We start from the raw sequence: 26,002 nt of genomic DNA on the forward strand, positions 1-26,002 counted from the left end.
CTAATAATTCAATTATAAATTACTATGACAAGAAAAAACTCGTGCTGGATGTGCAGTAACTAGTGAAAGACATGCTGCTCTGGCCAGCAACACACTAGGTTGCATAATGAATGCAAATTTCAATATTGCGACAACATCCTATCAATTAGCAATACAGGTTCAGCTACGAACCACACTGAACTCTCTTAGATTAGGTCAACAAAGTAAAAAGGCAATTACAGAAGTTGTGTTCTGCTGTCTGACAACTTGGAAATACTTGGAACGGAGAAGGAAAATAAACCCTAGGTATCAGCTTCTATTTTACCAAGCAACAAAAAAACCCCAAAAAACATTAAGCTGAAAGTACAGACAAAAACAGTCACAGAGTAAAATTCGTAACAAAAGAATGTCATTAAATATTAAATATGAAAAAAAAATCTTTCCTATTTAAGCAAAAATGTTACTGTTAACATAAGCATCCATAAGGAAAAATAAAACTATTTTCTTTCACTTTTGGTGAGCGTCAAAATAATATACAACAATAACTTAGAGGTGAAAATGGGCTTCTAACCCAGGCACACAAAAGTACATACTCAGTTTCATAGAAAGTAAAGTTACTGCTCACTGGGCTATTAGTCAAGAACTTTTTTTTTTTTTTTTTTCTTTCTTTTCTCTCTGAGACCTTACCTCCAGGAACCAGGCATGGATCTAAGATGATTAACTTCAGGCAAAAATTTTTGCAAATGGAAATTCTATGTTCTGAGCTTTAGTCATTGCAGTTATTTTAATGGAAACAAATAAATATATCCACATTGAAGTAAATGCTCTAACCACCGCATAATATGGCAATTTTACATATAACCAGGTGCATGTCAAACACCACCTCTATACTGACATTGTTCTAAAATGGTGTTTATTTCTGTTCTGTGCAACCAGAGTAATCAGAAAAAACATACACACTAAAGTGTCAGCATTCCCAGGAACTGTTTTGAAGGGGTTTGATTACCTTAATGGGTTTTCTTCATACAGGTCTCTCATTGCCAAGAAAAAGTTTCTACTTCTGACACATGTTGAAAACAAACTAAAAAGTGATCAATGTCAAAATTGAGGTTGGCTTGGAAACTGATCTTTTAAAAAATTCAAAACAATCTCAGCTGAGGTTTTTGGTTTGTGGTTATTTTGTATTGTTGGTTTTTCTAAAAAAGTTGACAGGTTAAAAAAATAGGAATTAAGAACAATCAGAAAATAGAAAAAAATGGTTTGGTTTTTTTCTCCATTCAAATATTGCTTAGAATGAGGTTGTTTTCTACGACCTTCCCTGGTTTTCCTTCACAACTCACTTCCTACCAGACTAACATAACTACGAGTCCTCTGAAATGGTACATTTTTACCAGGTTTTCTGATTAAATAAGAAATTATAGCAACAGACACCATTTAACCCCTTATGGTTATTTACTTCACAGTTATTTTCAGTTTCTTAAATCGGGAAAGGATTCACAGTATCAGTTTAAAATATTCCATATTAACAGCAAAAACACGATCGCTTTGCAAATGGGAAGCACGGTTTAAGATGCTTCATGCTGAGCAAGCATCTCCTCCCAGCAGCTCTGCAGCTGACCTGGAATTTGCACACCCTAAAACTACCACTAAAACCGAGCCCTCTGACGGGGTGGCTGAGCTGCAGAGACTGTGATCTGCAACTAGGAGACACGGTCCAGCAGCTGGAGTCGGTAGCACCTTCAGCCACTCCACCTCGAGCCTAAACGGGATCCGCTTCCCTTATTCTAAATTCTTTGTTTAAGGATTATACAAAACACCCTCCACCAGGCTTGTTTCCTGTACTGGTGCACGCTCCATTTATTTCTAGGCGTAAGGATTAGTGTCATGCCCCTCTGTGTGCGCACAGAAGCAGCGGCAAGTGCTGTCACAGCACACAGGCGTGCCCAGACCAGGGCACACACCAGCACACGCTGGTCGCCTTCAGCATAAAATCCAAGCTAGGACCCACGGTGCGCTGGCCCCTCAATCCTAACGGATGTGGGGCTAGGACTACCAGGCACGCTGCAGAACGTGTTAGCCACGCAAGGGTAACGCAGCCATAGGGATCACTTCTCGCAGAGCACCGTATCTGAAGTCAAGGATTAAGCCCCACGCTGCCATATGTCTATCGATTATTCCATCCTTTCAGCTCACTACTATTAGTCGGTCACCTTCGCTCTCGCTAAAGGGTCACAGGCTGTGGTTCAGTTCACGTCAGACAGCATGTTTTTCTGCACAGCTTTGTCAAGTATCATCTCTGTGTGCTGTCTGCTTTTCTTCTGGCTTCTATTCTTTATTCTGACTGTTTTAGTTGTGGGTGTTTCATGGAAAAGGAATTGCAAATGCTCACCACTTCTAGTTTGTAAGAAGTGAAATGGTACGTTGCCATGACGCTGTGGTTGCCTTTGGGACACTAAAAGCAGTAACACGTGTAGTTGTACTTCAGTGCATGCTCTTTGTGTTGCCAACACTCAAAAGCATCCTCAGTGACTTTTGTTTTGAAGGACAGTGCACGATAATTCTGAGATCAATACTATGCACTGCTTTGCAAAGTGATGCTCTTGCATAGCAGCTCTGTCAAATGAAGTGCTTGCAGACACTCAGTGCTTGGACGCCTTTCAGTTTTCACCAACTCTATTAGAAACCTTCTATCAGGATTCAAGGAAATAATTTGGTCTTAAATTCATTTTTATAGCAATCTAGTTAATACCACTTTTAATGAACCTTCTAAATCAGATTAATCGGGTACTTACAGTTAATGAGGTAGAAATTACAAGCAACACCAACTACACTTTTTTAGCAAAATTAACAAGTATTTGACTAACAACAGATAGTAAATGAGGGACTAGGTCATTTTCTAAATCAAAATACATCCAGGTGAATTACTGAGAGCAACAAATTGCCCATTACTTTATAGGATAAAAAGCTTAAGACTTTTTATACCGCACATTTACTGTGCTGTGCTATTATTTCTGGGTAGACAATGGTATGTTGATAGTAAAAGCATCGACTAAAATAAGCAAAACCAAAGCTGACGTTCTTACCAGGAATTTTTTTGGCCCAACCGATCATGTGAACCAGTTCTTTGTCTGCCAGTTTTGTCAGGGACATCATCATGGAGGCCTCCGTGAATGGTTTGCTGGGACGACTCACCAACACATTGGGAGGCTCCGCTTCAAGTAGTGTTAAAACAAACTGCTCCGGACTGACTGTGCTGAGCAGGATCTCTTTTACACGGGTTGCCGTCTCGTATTTCTTAGCTTTGCCAATGCAATGCACCTGATCTTCCGAATGACGATGGCTACGCAGGATCCGATATCCACAGCGTTCTCTTCTTGAGCCTGACACAAGAGGCACATGATTGCGTTGAAGTATTTTTCTCCCAGTGTTGCATTATGTAAATCCAAATGTTTGGGGAGAAGGGGGAAAACCCTTTAATAAGGGTTGTTGTAATATTGAATATTAAGTTTCAGAATTTCTAGAGCATTCAGCATCGATCTAACTTTGTTTCCACTGACTTCAGCTGGGGCTTTTGTTTATTCTACTACACAAAGAATATATTGAAAAACACTTATTTTTGAACTTCAGTTAACCCCCTTTAAAGATCCATGGGAAAATTCCCATTGACCTCAAAAGAGATAAATCAGATCTTTAAATGCAAATAAAGATAGCTGTTTGTAAGCTCTGTTTTAGATGTAAACTGGGGGAAGAAAAGACTTCAGAAAGTCTGGGCCATGCTACAGAGTAAATACCTCAGCCAGAAACACAGCTGGGCCTCGCTGCTAGCTGGGTGTTCAGCTAGGGACCTACTGACATGCAACCCATCTTCTCCCTACACCCCACTAAGCCAGCAGAAGTTTCCCCAAAGCTAATTCAGATATCAACAGCTAGGAGGAGGAAGCCCCCTGTTTGGAGTTCTGCGTGCAGAAGGCTATTTCTATTGCAAAGAGCAGTTCTGTAAATTCCTGGACTTAATTTATTGTTCATTCTGACAGCACGAAACATTTTCCAGCTCTGTCAGTGCCATTGGTGGGATCACCGTTATCTGTTCTTGCATAGCTGCCATGCAAAGAGTCTAACAGCATCTCCAAAAAACATGGTATGGGGACTTGCTAGAACATTCAGCCATGGCTTCTACTTCATATCCTTCAGCATATCCTATAACAAGGACTATGTTTACTGATTTACAAATAATCTTTGGCAGTAACTAATGTGCAGGATTGTACCGTATTAAAAAGTCACTGAAGACATCCTTAGACTGGAGTTCTCCAGCACTTAACATTTCTAATAACACAGCTAAACTGTCCTCTAAATCTTTTAGAAGTTAATTTTTTTGTGCTGGTCATCAGCACTTTCACTGACATACAATACTCAAAGCTTGAATTTTCATAGATAGGGAAATGTCTGCGCTAACATAAATCTATGCCAGACCAACACATATGATCGCACATATAGAGACCATGGAGTCTCAAAGCATAGTAAGTTGTTTCACTTGGTTTCAGATCCACAACAGATTTGACAAAAGCATCCTTTTCGGCTACTGTTGCTATCTTCACATCACTACATTTATGAAGTCTTTTTGGTGTGTTGCCTAAAGATTTCTTGCCCTGATCACATGCTTTGGCTCTTCTTCATTAGGGTATGTGATTAAAGGCTTCATAAAGTGCACGAAGACAATGAAGCAAAGGAACGATGAAGATGGAAGAATCCCAAGAACATAATCAGTGACACTGACCAGGCTACTGTCAGGGCTATCAAAGGAGAATGATCAGCCTGTGGTCTGGACACGACATCCAGCGTATAAGTTAAGAGGAAAGGCTTGTCAGTTCACCCGGAGCAACCAAGCATTCCAAACCACCTACTAGGAAGACCAGAGGATCTGGGTGTCAGCTACCAGGAGGAGGACAGGTTTAGACCAGCTGCCAGAGACGTGTGCGTGTGTGTGTGCACACAAGGTACCTGGAAGAACAGAGGATCCAGGGGCCAGCTACCGGATAACACTTTCTAAAGCCTGTTACTGGAGGGTTCCATAGTTTCTGTGACCATTTGTGTGGGAGAAAGGCTGAGAACCAGCACTAAGGTGAGGCTGCAGACCCAGAGGCCATCAGCTGGGAAGATGTGGGGATCCATAGGCCAACTGTCTGACAGACTGAGTGTCTAAATCCAGTTACTGGAAGGATCCACATTGTATAAACACATATATTTTCCACTGCTTGTGTTGGCATGAGTGCTGTATTTTCTGTCTGTGCTGATCTGTGTGGCTGACTGTGGATACAGGTATTGTATATGTGTATACATATACACTATACAGGTATAGTGGATATGCCTACTAAAAATACAGACTTGCTACTAGACCTGGGGAATGGCAGTGTGGCAGTTTACCTTGTCAAGCTGCTGGATTCAGCGATTCCTACCATTCTTCATCCATATCCAGAGTTACATAGACCATGAGTTGTCTGAATTCCAACAAGGCAATGCAATTCTGATCCGGGGTTTCAGTTAGCAAAGAGGTCAAAACATAAGCCAAGTTAAAAATAAAGACAGTGGGGGCACAAATAATTAATTTCAGATGCTGTTGACAAGGCTTTGTCTTGCTAAATAAGATGTTAGGTGAATGCAGACTCTCAGTGGTGGAGGTTCCTCAGCTGAGATGTTTTTTTCAGGTCATAGTCCTGCCTTGTCTTCAGCAGCTGCCAAGCACCATTTGCATCAACCCTTGAGCAGGGTGAGATGCAAAGGCCAGGCAGGTACAACCTGAAGGTACTGAAAAGACTGGATAAGGACTAACAGTCTGCCAGAACTTTAAGGATGTGGAACTTAGAACTGCACATTGTCAACATTCTCATGTGCTGCCTGTTCAGTAAACCACCCCAGATGTAAAAGATAACAGGATGTTCTCAGCATTGGAGAACACCCTCTACCTGGAAACCCCAGAGATTGGAGAAGACGAATAGGCAAAGCTGGTTCAACAAATAGTCCTCAGGCATGGAGGAATCCAAGTGGAACAAGGCATTTGGAACTGGAAGCATTATCAGCACAAGTCCAGCTTAAAGTCTGCACCATTTGGGGTGCAACCTTATAAGGAATATATGTAGGATGAAATTGGTGTACTGACAGGACATTTGTACAAGTAATGGATTGAAGGAAACCAATCAATGATTTGCAGAACCAAATGCTCAGCTGAATGGCATCTAGCTAGAAGTTGTCGGAGCAGTTAGGGAAAGATAACATACCAGCAGAGACAATCAGAGCTTGAGACATTATCTTACGGTTGATTCATGAAAGCAGACTTGATACCACACAAAAAAGGTTACCTGCAGAACTACTCAAGTCCCAGAGCAATTTCTTCAATGATCTGTCTGGGCAAATCCTTTTCTTCCTGAGAGAGTCAAAGAACAGTGACTAATTTCTACAAATACACTTGGATGCTGTAGTGAACTCTGTGCTAAGCCTCATTTTGGACTAATGCACAAAGGTCAAGAGGAAACCCTTAAAGTCCTTTGTCACCTTCAGAAAAACATTAGAATAGCACAGCGGGCTGTAGACTGTTCTGAAGTCATGCACAGAAAGTATGTAAGTATTTTCCATCAGGGAAGACAAAGAGGAAAGGTCAACAGTGAGCTAAGCAACTGGAAAAAAAGTACAACTGGAGATAGATGAGGAAATGCCTAGGTATCAGGGTGCTCTATTTACAGAGAGATCCACAGCTCTGATTTCCATATCAACGTGCATGGTAGAGATGGCAACCACCAAAAGAGATCTAACTAAAGCAAGAAGCAACACTGCACATCGTTTCTACTATTTAGAAAGCTGAAGCACATTGAACATGGGCACCTTGAAGGACAGAACAAGAATAATAGCCCAGAGGGACTAAAAGCCATAGGCAGGGCAGAAGAGACGTTTTCTTGGGCTATCAGAAAACACTTGCTGCTCCACAACATGCGTAGTTTTTGTTCTTCAGTGGCTGGTGGAGCTGTGAAGCCCCCAAAAAGGAGACACATGACCACAAGTCTTTTAATTAAACACATGGAAAAGTTGCTCAGTTAAGGACCATATCTAAAATTATAAAGTCAGAAAAACTACTGGTTTAAGGGGGAACTGGGGGGTGGAGAAGATGCCTGATGACACAAGGAGGAAATTCCAGCAGCTTGGACACACCTGCCAGAAGCAACATGTAGTCAAGCAAGCACTTAGAAGCAGCTCATTGACCCTAGTTCAGTTCCTGGCACTGAAGTGAATCAAGTACACTCTTGTGGGACTCCGAATCCACTGATCAGCTGTCCTCAGCTCTGTTGTACTGTTACCCAGACTCCTCAGTGGCACAGAAAATATCAGGCCTTTGGTGCCAAGACCCAAATTATCTCTGCCAATTCACTGCTGTAAAGATTTTTAAGTAACGTTTTATAGACTACCCAAAATATAAACACACCAGGAACTGACCAGGTACTTTAAAGGTGATCAAAGAAATCAGTAAAAATTAAAAAAACCTTTTAAAAATAGTCATCCAGCATGCTTTGCTAATGGATAAAATCTTGCACAATTTTCAGCTGCGCTCCATACTCCATCTTAAAATAATTCAATCTGGTTGTGATACTTATTGACAGTATTAAAAGTCTCAGTATTTGTGGAGGGTTCTTACTGGGAAATAGCAAGCCCCTTTAAATTAGTTTACGTTATTTAACTAAATCAAGTTTCATATATATAAATATATATATTAAAAAAACCCTCCATTTAAAACAAAACCAGTTTTATAATCACATTTCCAGTGCAGAAAGCCAAAGTAGAAGTGTTCTGACATTTCTGCATAACAAACTCGTTACTAAAAAAAAAAATATAGTTGGTGACAAAAAAAAATGGATGGAAAAAAACCCCTACCCAAACCAGATTCTGAATTACTGTTTGTGATCATCACCATATTTTGCCAAAGCAGGCAAAGGCTGATTCACTGAGTACTGTGCGTAAAACACAGCTTGTCAGTAATTAAAAGAGATACCATTTATTTCCACATTAAAATTTATTCTGTTTGTATTTAAAAAGATTGCACTGTAAGATTACACAACTAAGAAAACATCATTTAAGCTTGCTAGTCAATTGACACATCAGAAAGTAGCAGCCTTTCCAATTAAAACAACACATTCCAACAATGTAAAGGAACTTTTATGCTTTCTATTCAAATCCAGAGTTTAGGCAGGACTGAGAAATCTTACTTGTATATCTACTAACATCCAACAGGATGTATAAGTGTTTATAAAATATTGTAAATAGACTAGCTTAATGTTTGGCTTAACTAGACACAGAGATGTGGATCAATCTGCGTACAGGCACAGCAAAGAAAGATGTATAGCTTCCCAGACTAGTGACTATTTCTGACTTTATCACAAACTTCCTAACTACATAATTGCTAATATTCATTCATGTAAAGGTAGTTCAGGTAACTGCAGAAGTGCATGAGATGATCAAATGCCTCCTTCCTACAGCACTCTCCTTATTCAGAGCTATCCTTTGTGCAAGAAAACAGCTGCATTCAGCTGAGAATGCTGGACCAAGGGCCAGAGCTCAAGCTACAGCACCATAGACCACATGGATAACTGATCACAAGAATATAAGAAATAAGACACGTTGAAAAAAAAGTCATTAAAATGAGCCTGTTGTTCACTCGTTCATATTGGCAGTGAAACACAGTATTCTCAAAGCAACTCCCGCTTTACATATTCTTTGAGAATCACCAATCCCATACAGCGGGCAGTTACATGGCACATTGCTCTTAATACTGATTTTGGTCCCTGGGAACTGCTTATGCAACTGACCAGTTCAGCAGCAACTGCAGCTTTACCCATTGAATATATTAGGATCAGTTTTTGTAAATGTTTGAACTTAAAACTTGCTCAAGTACCTAGTAGTAAATGATTATCACTCCAGTCACTTTTGAAAGCAAATGCAAATGTTCCGGTGAGTATGCCTGTATTCATAGGGCAGACCTGCTGACAAAGAAGTTGCCATCTGCCATACACACATCAGAACATGAGCTAAAATTACAGTAATATCTACAATAGCTAAAATACAATTAATACATATGATGTCCAGAGAACGCCGTGAAACATTTTCCCCTGCTTGCTGTGTGAAAAGTCATTTACAGTATTTCAAAGTGCTATCCAGGCACCGCACAGGGCAGCCAGCACAGGAGAAAGAGTGCCAAATCCTGAGCCGTATCAGCCCACAGAGCGCTGGTTTTCTTTCTGCAAACTTGTCAAATGATGCCACTATTCAAAGGCAGTATCTCTCCATCTCTTTTTAGTACGGCCCCTCATCCTCCTCACCTGGGGTGGGGAGGGGGCAGGAAGGAGCTTTATCTTTGGAACATTTTCAACATGTTGAGAACTGGCACACAGGGCAAAAGATGCAGGAGTGGGGTGGAAGCGGGGAATAAAAGGTAAGAGCAGTCCAACGGGGAAACTGAAAACTCCTTATGGAAGAAGGTCTATTTGAGCCTCAGGAAGCAAAAATGAAAGAGTGGCTATAGCTAAGTGATGAAGCAACTTCCCTCTTCTGAACTGCCTTTGGCAAACAGCCCAGTTCATTTCAGCTCCCCAGGTAAACACCAGAAAGCTCCAAGAGAAGATCAATTTTATCCCAATCTGTTTTATTCCAGTTTGCTGGGCAGGGTTTACTGCAGTATTTCTGTTTCCCTTGTTCCTGGTGACAGCACTTTGCAATTATTTTTCTATCATTGCTAGTAGTCCTAGTGACAAAAGTTAGCAGTAGCTTTCTTAATTGGAACAGTCGGCAACACAGACTTCCCACAGAGAAATTTGCAGATGCAGTGTCTTAAGACCATCATTGTGCTTTTGGCAACGATGGCATGTCTCATAAGAAAATCATTATCACCTTAATACAAAGCACTCCCAAGCCAGCCTTCACTGAAATACCCATGGCTTGTTGGGTTGACTTCTCAACACTTACGAACATGATGACATTCAAAAGAATTTCAGACCAGAAAACTCCAGAGCAACACTTTCTTACTGCTTCCTACTGTTCAATGGCACATACTGCCTTATCACATTTACCGACAGAAACATATGCTATACGTACACACATACATACATGTGTATTTTTTCTCAAGGTGTCTATTGATAATATGCAAAATGATAATTTAAAGCTTCGATGCAAACAGTACAGGTTTTATAAAAAGCTTTCATAAACTACAAAGTGGTAATTGAGGTTCTTTTATCACTTCGGCTGGGCAAGAAGTCTCCACTGAGCAAAAATGCACTTACAAGCCATTCTATCCTACCCAGGGTTTTAGCAGATGTGAACAAATGCATTCAGTGAGTGACCTGGGAAAGGAGCAGAGATGGGGAAAAGACTTCATTAAAAATAAAATGTATTCTTTTATGGCTTTGTACAATAAAAAAACTGCTATTAAAGCATGCCTCTAACAAGTAAAAAATTGAAAGATAATCACTGTGGTCTGCAGGAAACAGCATTTACATTTCATGCCAGAAATACAGTCTTAAAATCTGTCTGGTTTAAATGTTGTCACCATGTGTGTCCATGCATCAGCATTACTCACAGGTGCCACAATTCACCGGGCAACTCAGACAATTCTGAGCAATTTTTTATGTTCCTTTTTCTGAAATTAAATTGTTAAGACTCTCAAATCAAATTCTCAGTAGTCTCAAATTTCAGTGCTAGTATTTAAAAAATATTTTTTAAAAATATAATTCCTGTTATTTTCTTGTTATAGTTTCAAAGTATCATTTTTGGTCTGACACCATCATTAACATCCTAGAAACATTCAGTACTGCAGGAAAATATGTTTATAAACATGTGACAAGATTAAAAGGAACACAGGCTAAGACATAAGTACATATTTTTTACTTACTACTTGTAATACCATAGTGTCTATGAGATCTAATCACAAACCAGGACTCCCTGGACAATTAGAATAAAAGGAGTAATTTAAGGAAAGCATTATGGAGGACCACCTTATAATATCATACTGGAATTGGTCTTTACAAAAACTCTCCAACTGCAGAACTGGGGCTTGATAGAAACCCCTGTTGGAAAAACTTTGACTAAAATTCTCAGTCATAAAGATGAACAAAAGACAGTGACGCTGTTCAGAAAGTAAGGTTTCAAAAGGAGTCTTATTTGCAAGCTTAAAGCTTTCCTTTCTGGAGGCCAGACAGCAAAAGTAGCTAAGACCGTATTTATGAAAAACACCGATAAAGTTGAGATACATTATCAGTGCAAAAGACAACAACAGCTTCATATAGAAAGAACCAGTTGATTTGAGCAACAGAAACTAAATGTACTTCAGGAGTATGAAAATAATACAAAGAAAAATTGAAATTGTAGCTCTAAGCCAGAAGTTACGCGCTAGAAAGGAACAGTGAGGCTGCGATCATAACAGATCATAGAATGATTATGAGCTGCTGGCATGATGCAACCATGAAAAAGGCAATTAGGATGCTTACGCAGACAAAAGCTTCCACGGAAACAGATACGCATTAATGCTACTACAGTGAGGAGTGTTCACAGGAATACTGTCCCTGATTCTGGTCATCCAAGTGAAAACGAATTATTTCTGCCTGGAGCAGATTGAGGGACAAGCTACCCTGACGACTTCCAGATTCTGTCTATTTTCTGTTTTGCAAGAGGGGAAGATTTCTTGGTTTATTTAGCCTAATAAAACAAAGGCTGTGGAGGGCATGATGTATTCTATTTAACCAGACTGTTAACGTAAAGACAAGAGGAGCCTCTAAGCAACAAGACACTGTTGCCACAAGAACAAATAGTCATTAATTGTCCAGCAATAAATGCAGGCTGGAATTCTAAAGTATGTTACTAATGAATGAAAGACCATTTTGCAAACAGCCTTTGGATCAAAACACTGGGAGGATGAAAACACTGCCTAGCCTTGAAATAGAAATAGGTATCTACACTAAATAGGATGAAATGAGATGCACGCCTGCAAATCACAGTGGATCAAGCACAGTGATCTTCTCCTTTCCACTCCAGTGGTCCTACGTGATGTTTTCTAGCATGATTTCTGTCATGTATATTGGGCAACCTATAAGAAACAACAACAAACCTTGACTGTGAAAGTATAGTAGATACTGAAATACCTTTCAAGTGATTTTATTCTTAAATGTAACTTTTATAATATCAACTATAAATGTACAACTACATTGAAGTCACATCACTGCAAGTACAAGATACGAATAAGAGAAAAGACTGGATAATTGTGACTGGTGCAGAGACAAACAGCAGGTATGCACTTTGGATGAGGAGCTACAGGGCATCATTTGAAAATAACCTCTTCTGGACAAGATGTCCCCTAATGCTAATTTTTGGAAGCTCGGCAGTTTTCAGGAATAGTTTCACTTAAGTACTAGCCTCACTCTTACACTCCTCCCAAGGCATTCACTCTTGCCACTGCTGGAGGCAGGATACCAGGTTAATTAACTACTGCCTTAATGCAGAACTGCTGTTCTTGTATTACATTTAACTAACAGAGCACAGTACAGGCTCATTTACCCCATATCAAAAGGGATTTCGGTTTGGTTTGAGGCTCAGGCAGCAGCAGGTCTTGTCTTTTCATTCTGCAGAACACAGCATGCAAGAAAACTGTCTTCTCAGAGCTCTGGGGAGGTACTATGGCTTTCATGTGCTTAACCTATACCATACTCCCTCCCACACATTTTCTTCTGTAAATGAAACCCCTCCTTCTGCGTTAAGAATTGGTACATTCCTTCCTATAAAAGCAGCTCAAGCTTTCCTCCAAGTGCCTGTTGTGCCTTTTTAAAAAAAAAGCTAGCAAAATCCAAGCAAACAACACAGACATGCAAAACTCACCACATTTCATCATTCCCACTTCATAACATTTCCGTAGCCGGCATGCCTGGCAGCTTTTACGCCTGTTTTTATCTATTGTGCATTGATTGGTAGCTGGGCAGATGTAATCATTATGTCCTGCAGCAGAGTAAGAAGAGAAAATTTAACATCTCCAGCAGTTTCTCTTGTTTTTTTCCCCTAATAAGGACCTTCTCAATTTTAAACATCTCAACTTCTTCACATGCATATATCTAAGCTCCATTCAACTGATGCAAAAAAGCATATTTAAGCCTATTCTGAAAACATTGAACTGTGGCCTCAAAAAGTAACCAGCCAACACAGGCCAGCTTTTAGTGATGACTGTTAAGATAACCAAGCACCTTCTAACTAACTCATTTTTGAGAATGGGGCACATACTCTTGTGGAAATTTGCTTCCAGCCTCCAACTTCTTACTGTATACTGGGACTCTGCAGGTGACAGCAGCTTTTTTTTTTTTCCTCAGCAGAGTTGAAAACAGCAGCGCACACAGCTTCGCTCCTGCAAGGATTTAAGTAAACTACAGCTCTATTTACCGAGCTTTCTGACATGGTAAGTTCCAGGAATGAAGAAGCCTTTGGAGGACTGACCCTGGACCAAAGTTAATGAAAAAAAAAAAAAAAAAAAAAAAGCAGCTACTGTACTGTATAATACAAAGGAAAGCACAAGCAGAAGGTACAACTTTTAGATATTCTGGACAAGTGTTTCCTCTTATTTTCATGTTACCACTACAGACTCTTCTGTTCTCCTCTACTTCTCTCCTACTTCACCCTGTCCCCACACAAACCCCTTTACATTATTCTATTTCATTAATCAATAATCTGGTCCAAAGGTTTATTACTGTACACTGGACTTGCGTATGCTCTTGGTGTAAATACAGTTGGATCGTCTCCTGCCAAATACTGGTAATCTCTCTTGCAATTGTTATCAAAGGGCAAAAAATATTCACACATTTACATTTCTTAATGTCTTTCCTCTCTGGTTGTGTTTTAGGTTACTTTTTTTTCAAACTTTAAGAGTAGATCAGGCAAAGATACAACTACTAGAGTTTTTTTACTTGATGCAAGTCCAAGAGTTCATGTCCCCAGGAGTAATTATTTAACTGAACCATTGTGACTATTTCCTTGCAAAATTAAAATAATTCTAACCTTGAATTTTTGAACCGACAATTTTAAAAAGAAGAGATCAGCTTAGTTTGTCCTGTTTCCTACTGGCAGATATGACCCAAAAACAAATTACCGTTTATCACTCTTCACACAACATGTGGGAAAGGAGGAGGAAGCTCTCTGTTGCACTATAAGCCAAGCACACAGGACTAAAGTGGTTTAAAACTCCTGTGTCCTTGGGATAATTTAGCTTTCAGGCAGATGTTAAGAGATGTGGAACAAATACACTAAACTACAAACTTGGACCAGTCGAGGAGACCACACACAGTTGCTCAGTCACATAATCTAATTTTAATTGGACATTAGCCCAACATCTTGGTCTATGGTAGGCCCAGAATTTTACTTTTATAACCTTTACATCCTTCATAACAACAGTTGCAACTGAGTGCTTGATAGCGTTTTATGCCAAGAGCTTACTTTATTTGAATTACAAACCAATGTTACCTGACAGGGTACATTAAGGTGTACAAACGGCTACAATGGGTAACTTGTTCATGGCCAAAGCACATGTGAGCAAGGCAGAGCAAGCAAATAATTTTCCTGACAGAAAACACTTTGAGATCAAATTCTGTCTCCACTTGTGACAAACTGGAGACAAAGTCCTCTTCAATTATTTTAAAGTCAAAAGTACTTGCACCGGTTAACAGAAATTGTTATTCACCCATGCAGAACTTGCACAACAAATTGAAAAGGCACTCAAATTTTGAGTTAAATTTTACTCCAATGGTGATGCCAACTCTGCCATATTGAACCAAAAAGAATATCTCAAGATTGCTGAAGGCTTGGTGTGCAGAAGGGAACATTACAGACTGAAAAATATCAGGATTTTCTGTTAGTATCTGCATGCACTGTCTAACATCAATCCAATTAAGTTTTCACCAAAAGGCCCCAGATGAGGCCAAAGAGCATAACTACAGCAAAGGTTAAAGTAATGAAGTGGTCCAATGCTGCAATACGGTGTGTAAGGCACTGCTCGTAGGCTGTGGTAACAAACATGGAGACCTACATTTACTTCATACTGCAGCCACTTGGCAAGTTTGAACTAAATACCAAATATTTAAGGTTTTAAACACTGAAATGGAAATTTTAGATAGATCTGGCAGAGTAAGAAATACTGGGTGGAGGACTGAGAAGTAATAATCAGGTTTGTAGTGAATACTCACCATGCATATTTTTATATCCTACATACTGTGTAGATATTATATGCTATGACTCAACAGCTCCAGGCAACATACTCTTGTCAAGAATAGTTCCTGGCAAGTAAACTCTCCAAACAATTACCTACTCTAACTGTATCTATTATAACAATTTCACAATTACTATGTCTACTCTGGGACACAAACTGCAATCCGATTCACAGGTCTGCAGTGCCATCCCACCAAGGCCTTTGCTGCAGGACCTTCCTCTTCTATGTATTCTACCTCTTCTCTCAAGAGATCAATTGCTCACTTCGTAATGTTTCCAGATCTTGGAAGAACATAAAAGCCAAGATAAAGTAATCAAATCATGTTTTGTTCTATTTTCAGCATGCAGTACCATACACCAGGATTTCAGATCAACTCATTACTAGATCAACTGCTGCAGCCCCCAATCATATGAAACAACTTATTTGACCAAAGTTATCAGAAGCTGATCCTCCTACCTTGAATACTTCTTTTAAAGAACGCTTTGCATCCTTCACACGACCAGACTCCATAGTGGTATCCTGAAGCATAGTCACTGCAGACTGCACAGAAGTGGGCATCCCTTTTTGAGCCAGGATTATTCGCAATTGGGCTTGTACAGTCATTGCCATTAGGTTTTCTTTTTAATGTTTCTCTGACAGAAAAGAAAAACATTGGTTACAAAAGAGAACTAATCTATGTTGCAAAGAGTTTCATTATTTTCCATTGCCTCCTGTTCTCTCTGTATAGAGTCTTCTTATTACCAAACACAGGATAGTGTGAAACACTGTTAAGCCTTTTTCTGATAAAGTTATTTAAAGTGTATAGCCTGATCCCACAGCTTTTAATGACAACAGGCTATAAAGTTTTAAAATAGTCAAAGGCATAAAACTGGACTGCTGATGTGTCATTCACATGAACTCTGGGAAAATCATATGGAATGCTGATGGATCTTGAAGAATTCTTGGAAATGTACAAGTCCAGGAATTTGTGGACCAAGTGGGCTTTGCCTCTGTGAAGCTTTGCCAGGAAAATGCAAACTCAGACAGCTTGGACTGACATCACAAACATTACCACAAACAGAGCTGCAGTTATTTCGTACTGTTAGCAAGGCAAAATTCTAGATGGAGCAATACACATCTAGTCTCAACTATTTAACACTTTAAACGAGGCTGTATTCATTCAATAAGATGCTGGAGACAAATATCTCGAGACGTGAATCTCAGTCTGTAAGACCAACTCAATGTTAGACAAAGTTTTCTGTTCAAGGTTATGATTCACGTTGATCACCTAAATGCTAACTAAAAGGAAGTCTGAAGACAAGAAGAATGGAGAAACACATTTTTTTACATACAAAAAGTATTGAAAATACTCTCGTACATTTAAGAAATTATCACTCCATATAAATTGGTAAGATATAGGCATTCCTGAAGTACTACAAATATTTCCAACTTACTGGAACTATTCTTAGTGACTGGATTAAAATTAGAACAGGATAAAAACATGAAATAACAGCCAATTCCTGACACCAAGATGCTGTAAACAAAAAGCTAGAGGAACGGAACTTGGGTTATCTGCAAAGCTGTATTTAGGTATAGGAAGTACATCCATTGCATATTTTTTCTCTCGACCTCATTTTCGTGGTGGTTTTAGCTTGTCTTACCTTCATGGTCAATACAAGTTTTAGATAGAAAATAGTGTCATGTGCAAACTGTCAGCAGCAGTTTGACAAAAGGAAACTGTATAGTCAATTTTAGGTGTACACTTAAGCACAGAGGCAGAAGTTAAAAACTGTATAATCTTCCTCATCCCACCTTCTGCAGGATTAAGAAGGAGAAGTATCGGTTGGGATAAAACAGCAGGTAGAACGGTTTACAGCTTCTAAAGAACAAGGGTACATTGCCAGAGCAGAAGAAGCTTGTTTATCGACAAGATCAAGTTTAAACAGAACAGTAGAAACTTGCTGGAAGTGCTGTCAAAGAAGCTTTAACTAACATATTAAAAGTAGACTTTGTGCTGGCTTTATGACAGGAGATAAGGTCAAACACACCCACATGCCAACTAAAAACCAAGTTTATAAGTATTTGAGGAGAATGTGCTCCAATTTCCTAGAAGAAAATCTGGAAAGGAAAAAAGGTGGTTCTCTAAGCAACTTCCAAACCCGAAAATTTAAAGTATTTGTTGTACAGCTAGTTATTGCAAGCTTTTAAAAAAACGTTAATTCATTCAGATATGGCAAGGCATATGGGTGTTTAGATGTTTAACAAGCCCAGCCTTCGATTACATACACATACCCTGCCCCTGTAAATGGGTTGCTGAATCTCCATTTCCCCTGCTGCCACGCTGGGAGGATCAGTGTGGGGGAACATGCCCTTAGAACAACAGGCCTGTATCACACACGCCTCATATGCTGCCAACACAAGGAGGAAAAAGCATTGCTATTCCCTCCTGTTTCCCTGTATTTGGAAGGAAAAAGTAATCTGGTCTTTCAGATTAGTAGAAGCAGTATATTTTTAATCTCTACTTGGGAATCATGATCCAATTGTGAGAGTCAGAAGAGAATAAAAACCAGCTAGAGAGCATCTCAGTGACTGAGATTTATTTTGTTTTGTGATGTTTATTGCCCTTGTTAAAGCACTGCGACACTTTGGGTGAAAATAAAGAAAAAGCACACACCATAACTTCTCACTGAGGAGTGTTGGGTTTTACCTTCCAGCCATGACAAGTGTTTTAAAACCCACCTCTTCCTCTGCTTAAAAGTTTTACAACATGCATGCCACGTGACTTCTGCAGACTGGCAAAGAGCTTGCACACGGAGCAGCCGTCTGGAAGGGATTCCTCCTGCAGGCCAAACAGGCATCAGATCTGCTCGCCTGGGATGGCTGCAGCAGGAGGTTCAAACCCAATCATTTTGTTTCTGTTGTCTTTAAGGACAACAGAACCAGGAAACAGTCGAAGGCTTTAAAGTACATGTTCCTTACCCTGAGAACCTCGCAACCAGACAGCAAACCAGAGCTGGTGGCCCCACGTGTGGTTAGAGACCACCTCCCAGAGCTGTTGGGACTGGTCCATGCCAGCATGCTCAGCAGACAAATGAACTGCCAGATCCTCCAGAAGAACTGGTGGTCACTGGCTGGAAGCCCACAGAGATCCTATACCAAAGGATGCATGAAAATGGGGGATATTACCCTGGCTGCTACCGAGGAACCACATGGACAAAGATTTATAGCTTTACACCTCCTAGTACTGCTCTCTATTTTATGACCATGGTTTCTATATAGAGATATTAAGTTTCCATAAAGAGAACTAAGATATTTTTTGAAAGTAGTAAGCCAGTGATTTCCTACTAGGCACCAACAGTGACAAGATGATTACCCTAAAGGAGGAGGAATTAGCAAGACTATTTAAGTTATTCATGCCTTCTAACTACCTCTAGCTTTGCCACGGCAAATGTTTGATGCATATGCCACACCTCAAAAACTTGAACCAAAACTCAACTTTTTGTTAGAAATTAAGAAGGGTGGCAAGGATTTGACCTAGGAAATAGCAAGATTTGCTCACAGTCTTTATTGTCTGTCAGGTGGGTTTTTTTTTTTTCTATTGTACATTATAAGAAGAAGAGAGGAAAAAAAAACCACTGAGAAAATGAAAAAAAATTTCCATTAAATAAAAAAATGATAGTCCAGATTTTATAATTTCTTGTTAACTCTTCCTTCCCTCCTACAAGCCACTGGCGTGTTCAGTGCCTGGAGGTAATTCAATCTCACACAAGCCTAAGCTGTAGGATAAATAAGGCTCTTCCTTTTTCTCCCAGAATGTGTGCAAGACAATGGGCAAAAATCAGCTGAAGACTACTGTTCAGTCTCTGTCTTTCTCATTTTCTAGAGACTCCCTCCACTGTAACTTCTGCAATTGTTAATACCACACAGTTGTCAATATTTGTATCCCCAAAGCACAGATTCTGCTACGCTCCAAACATGGATTAATATACTGAAAATCATGCCATTGATATCTCAAAACTAAGAGACATATTTTTGCTTAATGTCTGTAACTATTCCATCATAAAATGGAGATGCCAACCCATCACCTCAAAGAGGCTTCCCGATACTTTTAAGTGCTCAACAGAATAAGCACAATAAAAAAGCATAGGAGAATAATGCAAATAATTATGGCTTAAGAGCAGATTTTAAACAATATATAAACATGATATTAGCACACTGTGAAATAGACAAAGTTACTAAATAATTTCTAATTAAGCAAGCATTGCTAGCCTGTGTACCCCAAAACCTTTACTTACATGGTCTACGTGCAATCAGTCAGAAGCACAAGGAAAATAGTAGAAAAGAACAAATTACGTTCTAGAAATATTACTCTGGCAACTTCATAAAGTTTCCTAATACTTTTTTGAAAGTAATAGATCTGTTCATTTTGAAAATAAACCTTTTGTTTCTTCAATTAAAATCCTTTTATTTAGGGGATGAAGGCAGAAATCAATTTCAGACTGCTTTTAAATATAATTACATTGTCACATGCCTTTTCTCTTCATGTCATTTTACTATCAATTGAGTGATCCTGCTCCAACAACATTTATGAGACTATTTCTATTGTCCTCACTAGATACAGGACCTATTATCACCAATATTGCCATTTCATACAAAAAAATGGGTCTCAAAGTTCACATCTATTTTTACATGGAATACAATTTTTGTTTAACTATTGGTGCAAAGTAATACTATGCTCCTTAACATTTGCATTTAACAAAGTTAAACACATTTCTTCTGTGTTCATATAACGAACCTATTCATGAGGAAATGGAATGCTGAGAATTCAAGATTCCTTATTTTAAGCTACAAGGAGATCCAAATTGCCCAGTGATCACCTTCAGCAAAGCAGACTGCATTAGTTTAGCTAATGTGAATGGAAAATAAACTATTCTCACGCTGACATCTTGCTTTATTTTGAAAGGTAAAATAAACCGTGTAACAGGTTTAAACACATAGGAATGCTTTCTTACTCATCTTTCAAACAAAAACCCTTTTCTCAAACTATAACGCTGTTTAAAATTATTTACACTTTAAAGCATTAGTCCCTCCCTTCCCCCAGAGCTACTCCTTTAAGTTTCAATCTCAAGAATTCTTCCTTCAAGGTATAATCTATGAATCTGTAGTGTCACAGTCATTGTTCCCATGGCAATAAATATAACGTTCATGACATTAATTTAAGACTTCACCAAAGGATAAAGCAAAAGGAAACACAGGGCTTTGCCTTTTTTTTTTTCTTTTCAGCCTTATTTCAGAACAGATATCCACAATAATGAAACTACAGCTCTTGCTTTTTGTGTTTCCATGTCAAATTATTTTTTCCCCTTTTTTACAACTTCTATACACAAAAGGGGGTTACAGTGCATCACGCTGAGACAAATGAAACATTGAGAAGGTCCAGCTACCAAGCAACACATTAGTTACTTGCTGCTGAACAATAAAGGTCACAAATTTAGACCCCAGATTTCATTGACTTCTGTTTAAGTTAGGTCATCATCAGCTACAAGAGCAACAGTCTGTATGAATCTACACAGATGGCAGAAGACTGACTTAAAACTCCAGTGTGGCAGGTTTGGTTTCCCTTCTGTCTGTGTAGAAGCACACTGCAGAGCATCAGATGGGGAGCTCTTGCTCTTGGGCTATTCCAGCTGCTGTCCCATCATCTGGACAGCTTCAAACACTGACCTACAGCAGCCTTTCCAGAGCTGTCAAAGTTTTGAAACATCAGCCAAAGTGGGAAGAGTTTGGATGTTAGCCCTATTCATATTAGACCTGCTTGGGGAATTTTTCTGTGTATGTGCCACCCAAACACCCAATCCACACACCTCCACTTAAAGTAGATTTGCACTCCAGAACTGCCTGCTACTCTCTGCTGACTCCAAATAAAGCCTAGCCAGGTGGCCAGGCTGAAGATCTGTGCAGCCTACAAGTCAGGAGATGCAGATCTCATCTTTGCCCTGTGCAGACAACATAAGGCCCACAAATTGCAGAAGGAACATGGGTAGTCTCAAAAATAGTGCAAACCCTTTATTAACAATTGAACTAAAACTGTTGCCAGGACACACTAGTTTTCATACCAACAAGAACTGCTGAAGTTAAATAAGGAGCCCTATGAATAAACATACAGCTGCTAAAACAGGAACAGCACCTGCAACACCCTGAGCTTTTATCCATCCAACAGCTGGTGTGTCCGTGAATGGAGTAATTTCCTCAGCTGATGATCTACGCACTGCTTATGGTTTGTAATATAAGTAAATGTGCAGAATGGGAACATGTTTTTGCAAATACAGTTTCTTTACAGCTGAAAATTTAGCCCATGAATCTGCTGTTTACAACATCTTTATAAAGTCAGTTGAGAACAGCAACAAGAAACGTCATCAGACTTTTTCAGTAGCAGCACCCTTTTGAACATAGACTCACAGACAGAATCATTCTGGTTGGAAAAGATGCTGCTCTGTGACTGTTAATATTAAAACCAAAAGACAAAGAAAACATTTCCCTTAAATTCCAAGCCAATGAAAATCCTTCACAACTATTAGATGCGGTAAAAAAAAACCAACAAAAACCACCCAACCGAAAAAAAATCCAGATAAAATGGAATTCAAACACTGTATGAAAAGAAAAAAAGAATGAACCTTTACTTCTTTCACTCAAAGGACTTAATTTGCCAGAGTAGTTACAGAGTAGTACCTAGAAGTCTTGAACTTTTGTTTGTACACAGCAAAGAGTTGCCACATTGAAGGCAGTTGTAGTGTTTTGTGTTGGTGTACAGTTCAATAGCTCAAGAGAACTATTGAAAAAAACCTTCCATTTCAGAAGTTACATTAAAAAAAAAAAGAGAGACCAACGTATAGAAGTCAAATGTAAAAAAAAAAAAAAAAAAGACTTAAAAGAACTTAAGAAACTGTAAATAATGTTCAGCAAAGTTTTAAAGAAACGAGTAGGACTGACCTGGTCACAGGTAGCACTGGCTCCATCAGGCTTGCCTCACACCAGGGACTCTTTGGCTGCTCTGCATACAGAAGCGATGACTGACAGTGCAATGTCAGAGGGGAGAGATGGCCAGGACCAGACCATAATGCACTGGGGCTTGATGTCTGCCTCACAGACACACTCTCTGAATCACCGAAACTGCTGGCAATGTTGTAATTCATCATAGCAGGACTGCAGAATGCCATTGCAGAATATTCATGTCTGTTTTCCATGTAAGATGAGGGAATATAGACTGGACTGTGTTCTGCTGTCAACGTGGACTGATTACAGCTGTAGGGAACTGGAGAGATGATACCAGCAGGTGAGGTTTTCAATTCTGTTTTACTGCATCCAATATCCTGAAGTGGCAGCAACTGAGAAAGGTCCTTGTGAGAAGATGCACACAGGGACATTTTGAAGCAAGACTGAAGATTGTTGTTTAAATATTCATCCTAAGATGGTAAAGGTATAAAAAAAGTTGAATTAAAAACTAGTAAAGTTCTGCATTAAGTCTTTCCTAGAAAAGAAAAAAGGAATCAGTAAAACAGAGAATATAAGAATATCCTGTTAAAACAGATTACATACCAAATGCACTTCAACAGTCAAGGTACAAATTTACTACCTTTAAGAAAAAGAAAGATTTCTAGAACTTCCTTAAATGAAGGCCAAGACACACATTGAGTTCAAACTCCCTTAAAAAATAATTTGAAAAATATTAAAAAAAAAAAATATCACTTGAAATCTGAAACAAAGATACAGGTGACAACTTGGATCTTAACAGAAGTAACTTGTTACAACGAGGGTAAAACTGCTCTACGCCGAGGCAAAACACAGCTACGGTGTGAGTGCCCTGAGAAATCAATTCTCTTTATAAAACTCACCATCTCCTGCTCCCTCTAAGTGTACTACTTCAGCCCTCCCTTTATCAACACAAACATGTAACAGCAGATATTTTGAAAACACACACACACCCCCCCAAACTCCACTGCACATCCCTCTCCACAGAGGAGGAAGACATGTAACGGATGTCTGTAAGCAATGCAACTTCATCACTGAGAGGTCCCTGGATATGGCACCTCTGAACAGAGCCATTATAAAAGTAGAAGTCACAAAATACAGATATTTCCAGAGCCAAAACCACAGAACTCAAGTGATTTCATCAGGTCTGGAAGTTTTATAATTTCTTGCTACTCCCGAGCCCCATCCCAACTATACTCTCCATCCTTCCTCCCATCCGAACCAACTATCAAAACAGACACCTTAATTTGCCCACTGTAAATACTCTGCCAGATTTAGGTATATCCAAATTACTGAAGAGAGAAAAAAATTTTAAAAGAAAAAAAAAACCAAAACAAAACCAAAACAGGTCCACCAAAACTATCCTCCTAAGGCATAACCCTGTCCTGGAAGCATTACTTTTACAGTAGCACTTAAAAATATTTCTTTTTATTCTTCACTAAGGATTTCATCTGCAGCTCATTCCAGCTTTGAACACAGACATGCAGCCCTCTTATAGCTTGCAATCCAAAACAATTCTGTTTCCAAAACAGCAAGTTCCAGCCCCCAAAACTGATATTGTAGTGTACTTTTGCAGATGGTAATAAGATCTTAACGTAAAAAACAATAATAATCACAGAGTAATTAAAAAGTCACCCACAGCTTTGCTATTCCAGAAGCGGGCAAGGTACTGATGATATTCTTACCTTTTTTCACCTCACATGACCATAAAGCAAGATGAGGAATATTCAAACACAGGCTTGCTGAATTACCAGCAATCTTCCTATCTCTAAAATTCTCAGCCAGATGGCATTTCTAATATGCCACCTTGGGGCATAGACACATTTTTCCTCTCTAAGGCCAGGACGATGGAGGCAAAAACATAAAATGTAAGAAACTGACTTTTTGAATAAAATGGGTAGTTTAGGGTCCGTCCTTCCTTCTCACTTTCTGTTGATGAAACTGAAGATATCTGCAGAAATAACCAGAAACTCGTTTAAATCATCTTGGGCACTTCAAACCCAGCTGCTGTTTTTTCCTTTGTGGGAAACAGGAAAATGAGATATCTCAGCAGCTGTTTACATCCAGCAGTTGTTGCGCTGGAACGCTGATGCAGTCAAACCAGGAGAGTCTGACCTCACCCCTCACACAATCCACACGCTTCGCTTGCCCCCGCCAGATGCTCCACGGTCTCCTCTAAGAGAAATCAAGCATCATTCAGTTCTCACTGCAAAAAGCACTGACAATCCCAAAGGTGCTTTCACTCCCAAATTATGGGGCGGGTAGCCCACGAAATTTTTAAGCAGCAGATGATGGAACTACAAAATGATTTTAAGACTGTTTTCAGTGGTTACTACAAATGGGCCCAGTGAGCTTACTGAATTCAAAATTCATGTAAAGCTTCTGTGTAGGTGAAGCTGCGTATCATTTGTGATCTCAGGGGCTGCATGTATTTAAGGTGTGCGCGAACATTCTGCAAGAGCATCGGGAACATCCAGCAGGAGCTGCCTGCACTAACACCTCCCTCTGCCCTCCCCCCAAAAGGCCCCACAGTGCAGGGTAACCCCAAACCCTTTGGAGAGAAGGCCCTGAGAGGCATTACAACAACACCTTCGTGCAGTCAGCTACAGGCATTCTGCGTTGATACTTTGATAGTTTTTTCAGCAGACAGCTGGTTGTGTAGCTTCCCTCCAACATCTGGAAAAAACATGCATGTACGCTGTAGAAGCAGAGAGAATGCAGAATGGGTACTACACAATTTTACAAACTGAAATAAGCTGAGATTTAGGCCATGGGTTTTTGGACAGGTAATCCACTCGAGTGGTTTGCAAAATAACTGCTTATTTAGCAGAAGGCCATACTGTTTCCACAGGGCAACAAATAGTATTTAGAAACATACACAGGAGTTTAGAGAAGCAAGAGTGAAGTTTGGTTTAGAGGGAGGAGTCGTGCAAGCTTGAAAAGTCAGTACAGCCTTCCTCAAAAACAGACTGCTCATGACTTATTTACAAAACAAGGGACACTCGGTTCCAGGAGGTTAAAAAAAAAAAAAACACAACTGTACTCACGGTCTTCAGCAGACTGCAATATAGCGAAAAAATAACAGCATTGGCTTAAAATAATTAACTTGGGTAGCAGAAATAGTTTAGCCACAGTAGACTATGGATCTACCTGAGATCACATTGTTCACATTTCCTTATAGCCGAGAATTTAAAATGGAAAGCCCAGAACCTCACAAATAAAATGAAACTGCTGAAGTCATCCAGTATTGCTCAGAAGGTCCTAAAAATTGACTGTTGTGAAGTTCTCTGTCTTAAAGAAGGACTGCAGATGGAGGGAACCAGATCTTCAGATTTAAGGCTGGAGAAAACAAACTCCACCAATACCTCAGAAGGAAGCACAACCACATTTAAGCCAAGGACTGCAAGTAGTGCAATAGGCTAATAAATGTGTTCCATCCTGGTGTAATGTCCTCATATCTTAAGCACCATTCATTAAAAAGAAATTAAAATTCCACAGAAAGTGAACTCTTGTCCCAACACTTCCTCCTTTTTAAAAGTGAGATTCAACTATAAAGCATGCTATTTACATCTAGTCTATTATCACTGCACTATGTCTGTACCGGACACAGAAACAAAACAGGTATCCATTAGTTTTACACTGCAGTCTTTTGGGAGACTGTAAATATTTCAATCCACTTAAGTCAGTTTAGCTTAGCAAGACCATCAACAACTGAAAGCCATTATTAAGTAAACAGTCGTTCCATCCACT

At 39.4% G+C, this 26,002-nt stretch overlaps 1 protein-coding gene across 5 annotated transcripts in view; it reads right to left on the bottom strand.

Moving 5' to 3' along the window:
* ESR2 (estrogen receptor 2) overlaps window positions 1-26,002 on the bottom strand; it is a 90,786-nt gene that overhangs the window by 9,246 nt on the left and 55,538 nt on the right. For 2 of the 5 annotated variants that reach the window (XM_056346109.1, XM_056346108.1), the window contains 4 exons: window positions 22,214-22,686; window positions 15,701-15,876; window positions 12,877-12,993; window positions 3,063-3,359 (listed from right to left, as the gene is read on the bottom strand). In XM_056346109.1, coding sequence (XP_056202084.1) covers window positions 3,063-3,359; window positions 12,877-12,993; window positions 15,701-15,876; window positions 22,214-22,647 — 1,024 coding nt within the window. In that variant the 5' untranslated portion in view covers window positions 22,648-22,686. Of the gene's footprint in view, window positions 1-3,062; window positions 3,360-12,876; window positions 12,994-15,700; window positions 15,877-22,213; window positions 22,687-23,937; window positions 25,993-26,002 lie in introns of those variants that run through there. The other 3 variants (XM_056346111.1, XM_056346110.1, XM_056346112.1) reach the window with 3 other exon arrangements.

This window comes from Falco biarmicus, chromosome 7 (genome assembly GCF_023638135.1).
Source record: "Falco biarmicus isolate bFalBia1 chromosome 7, bFalBia1.pri, whole genome shotgun sequence".
NCBI classification, from domain to species: Eukaryota; Metazoa; Chordata; class Aves; order Falconiformes; family Falconidae; genus Falco; species Falco biarmicus.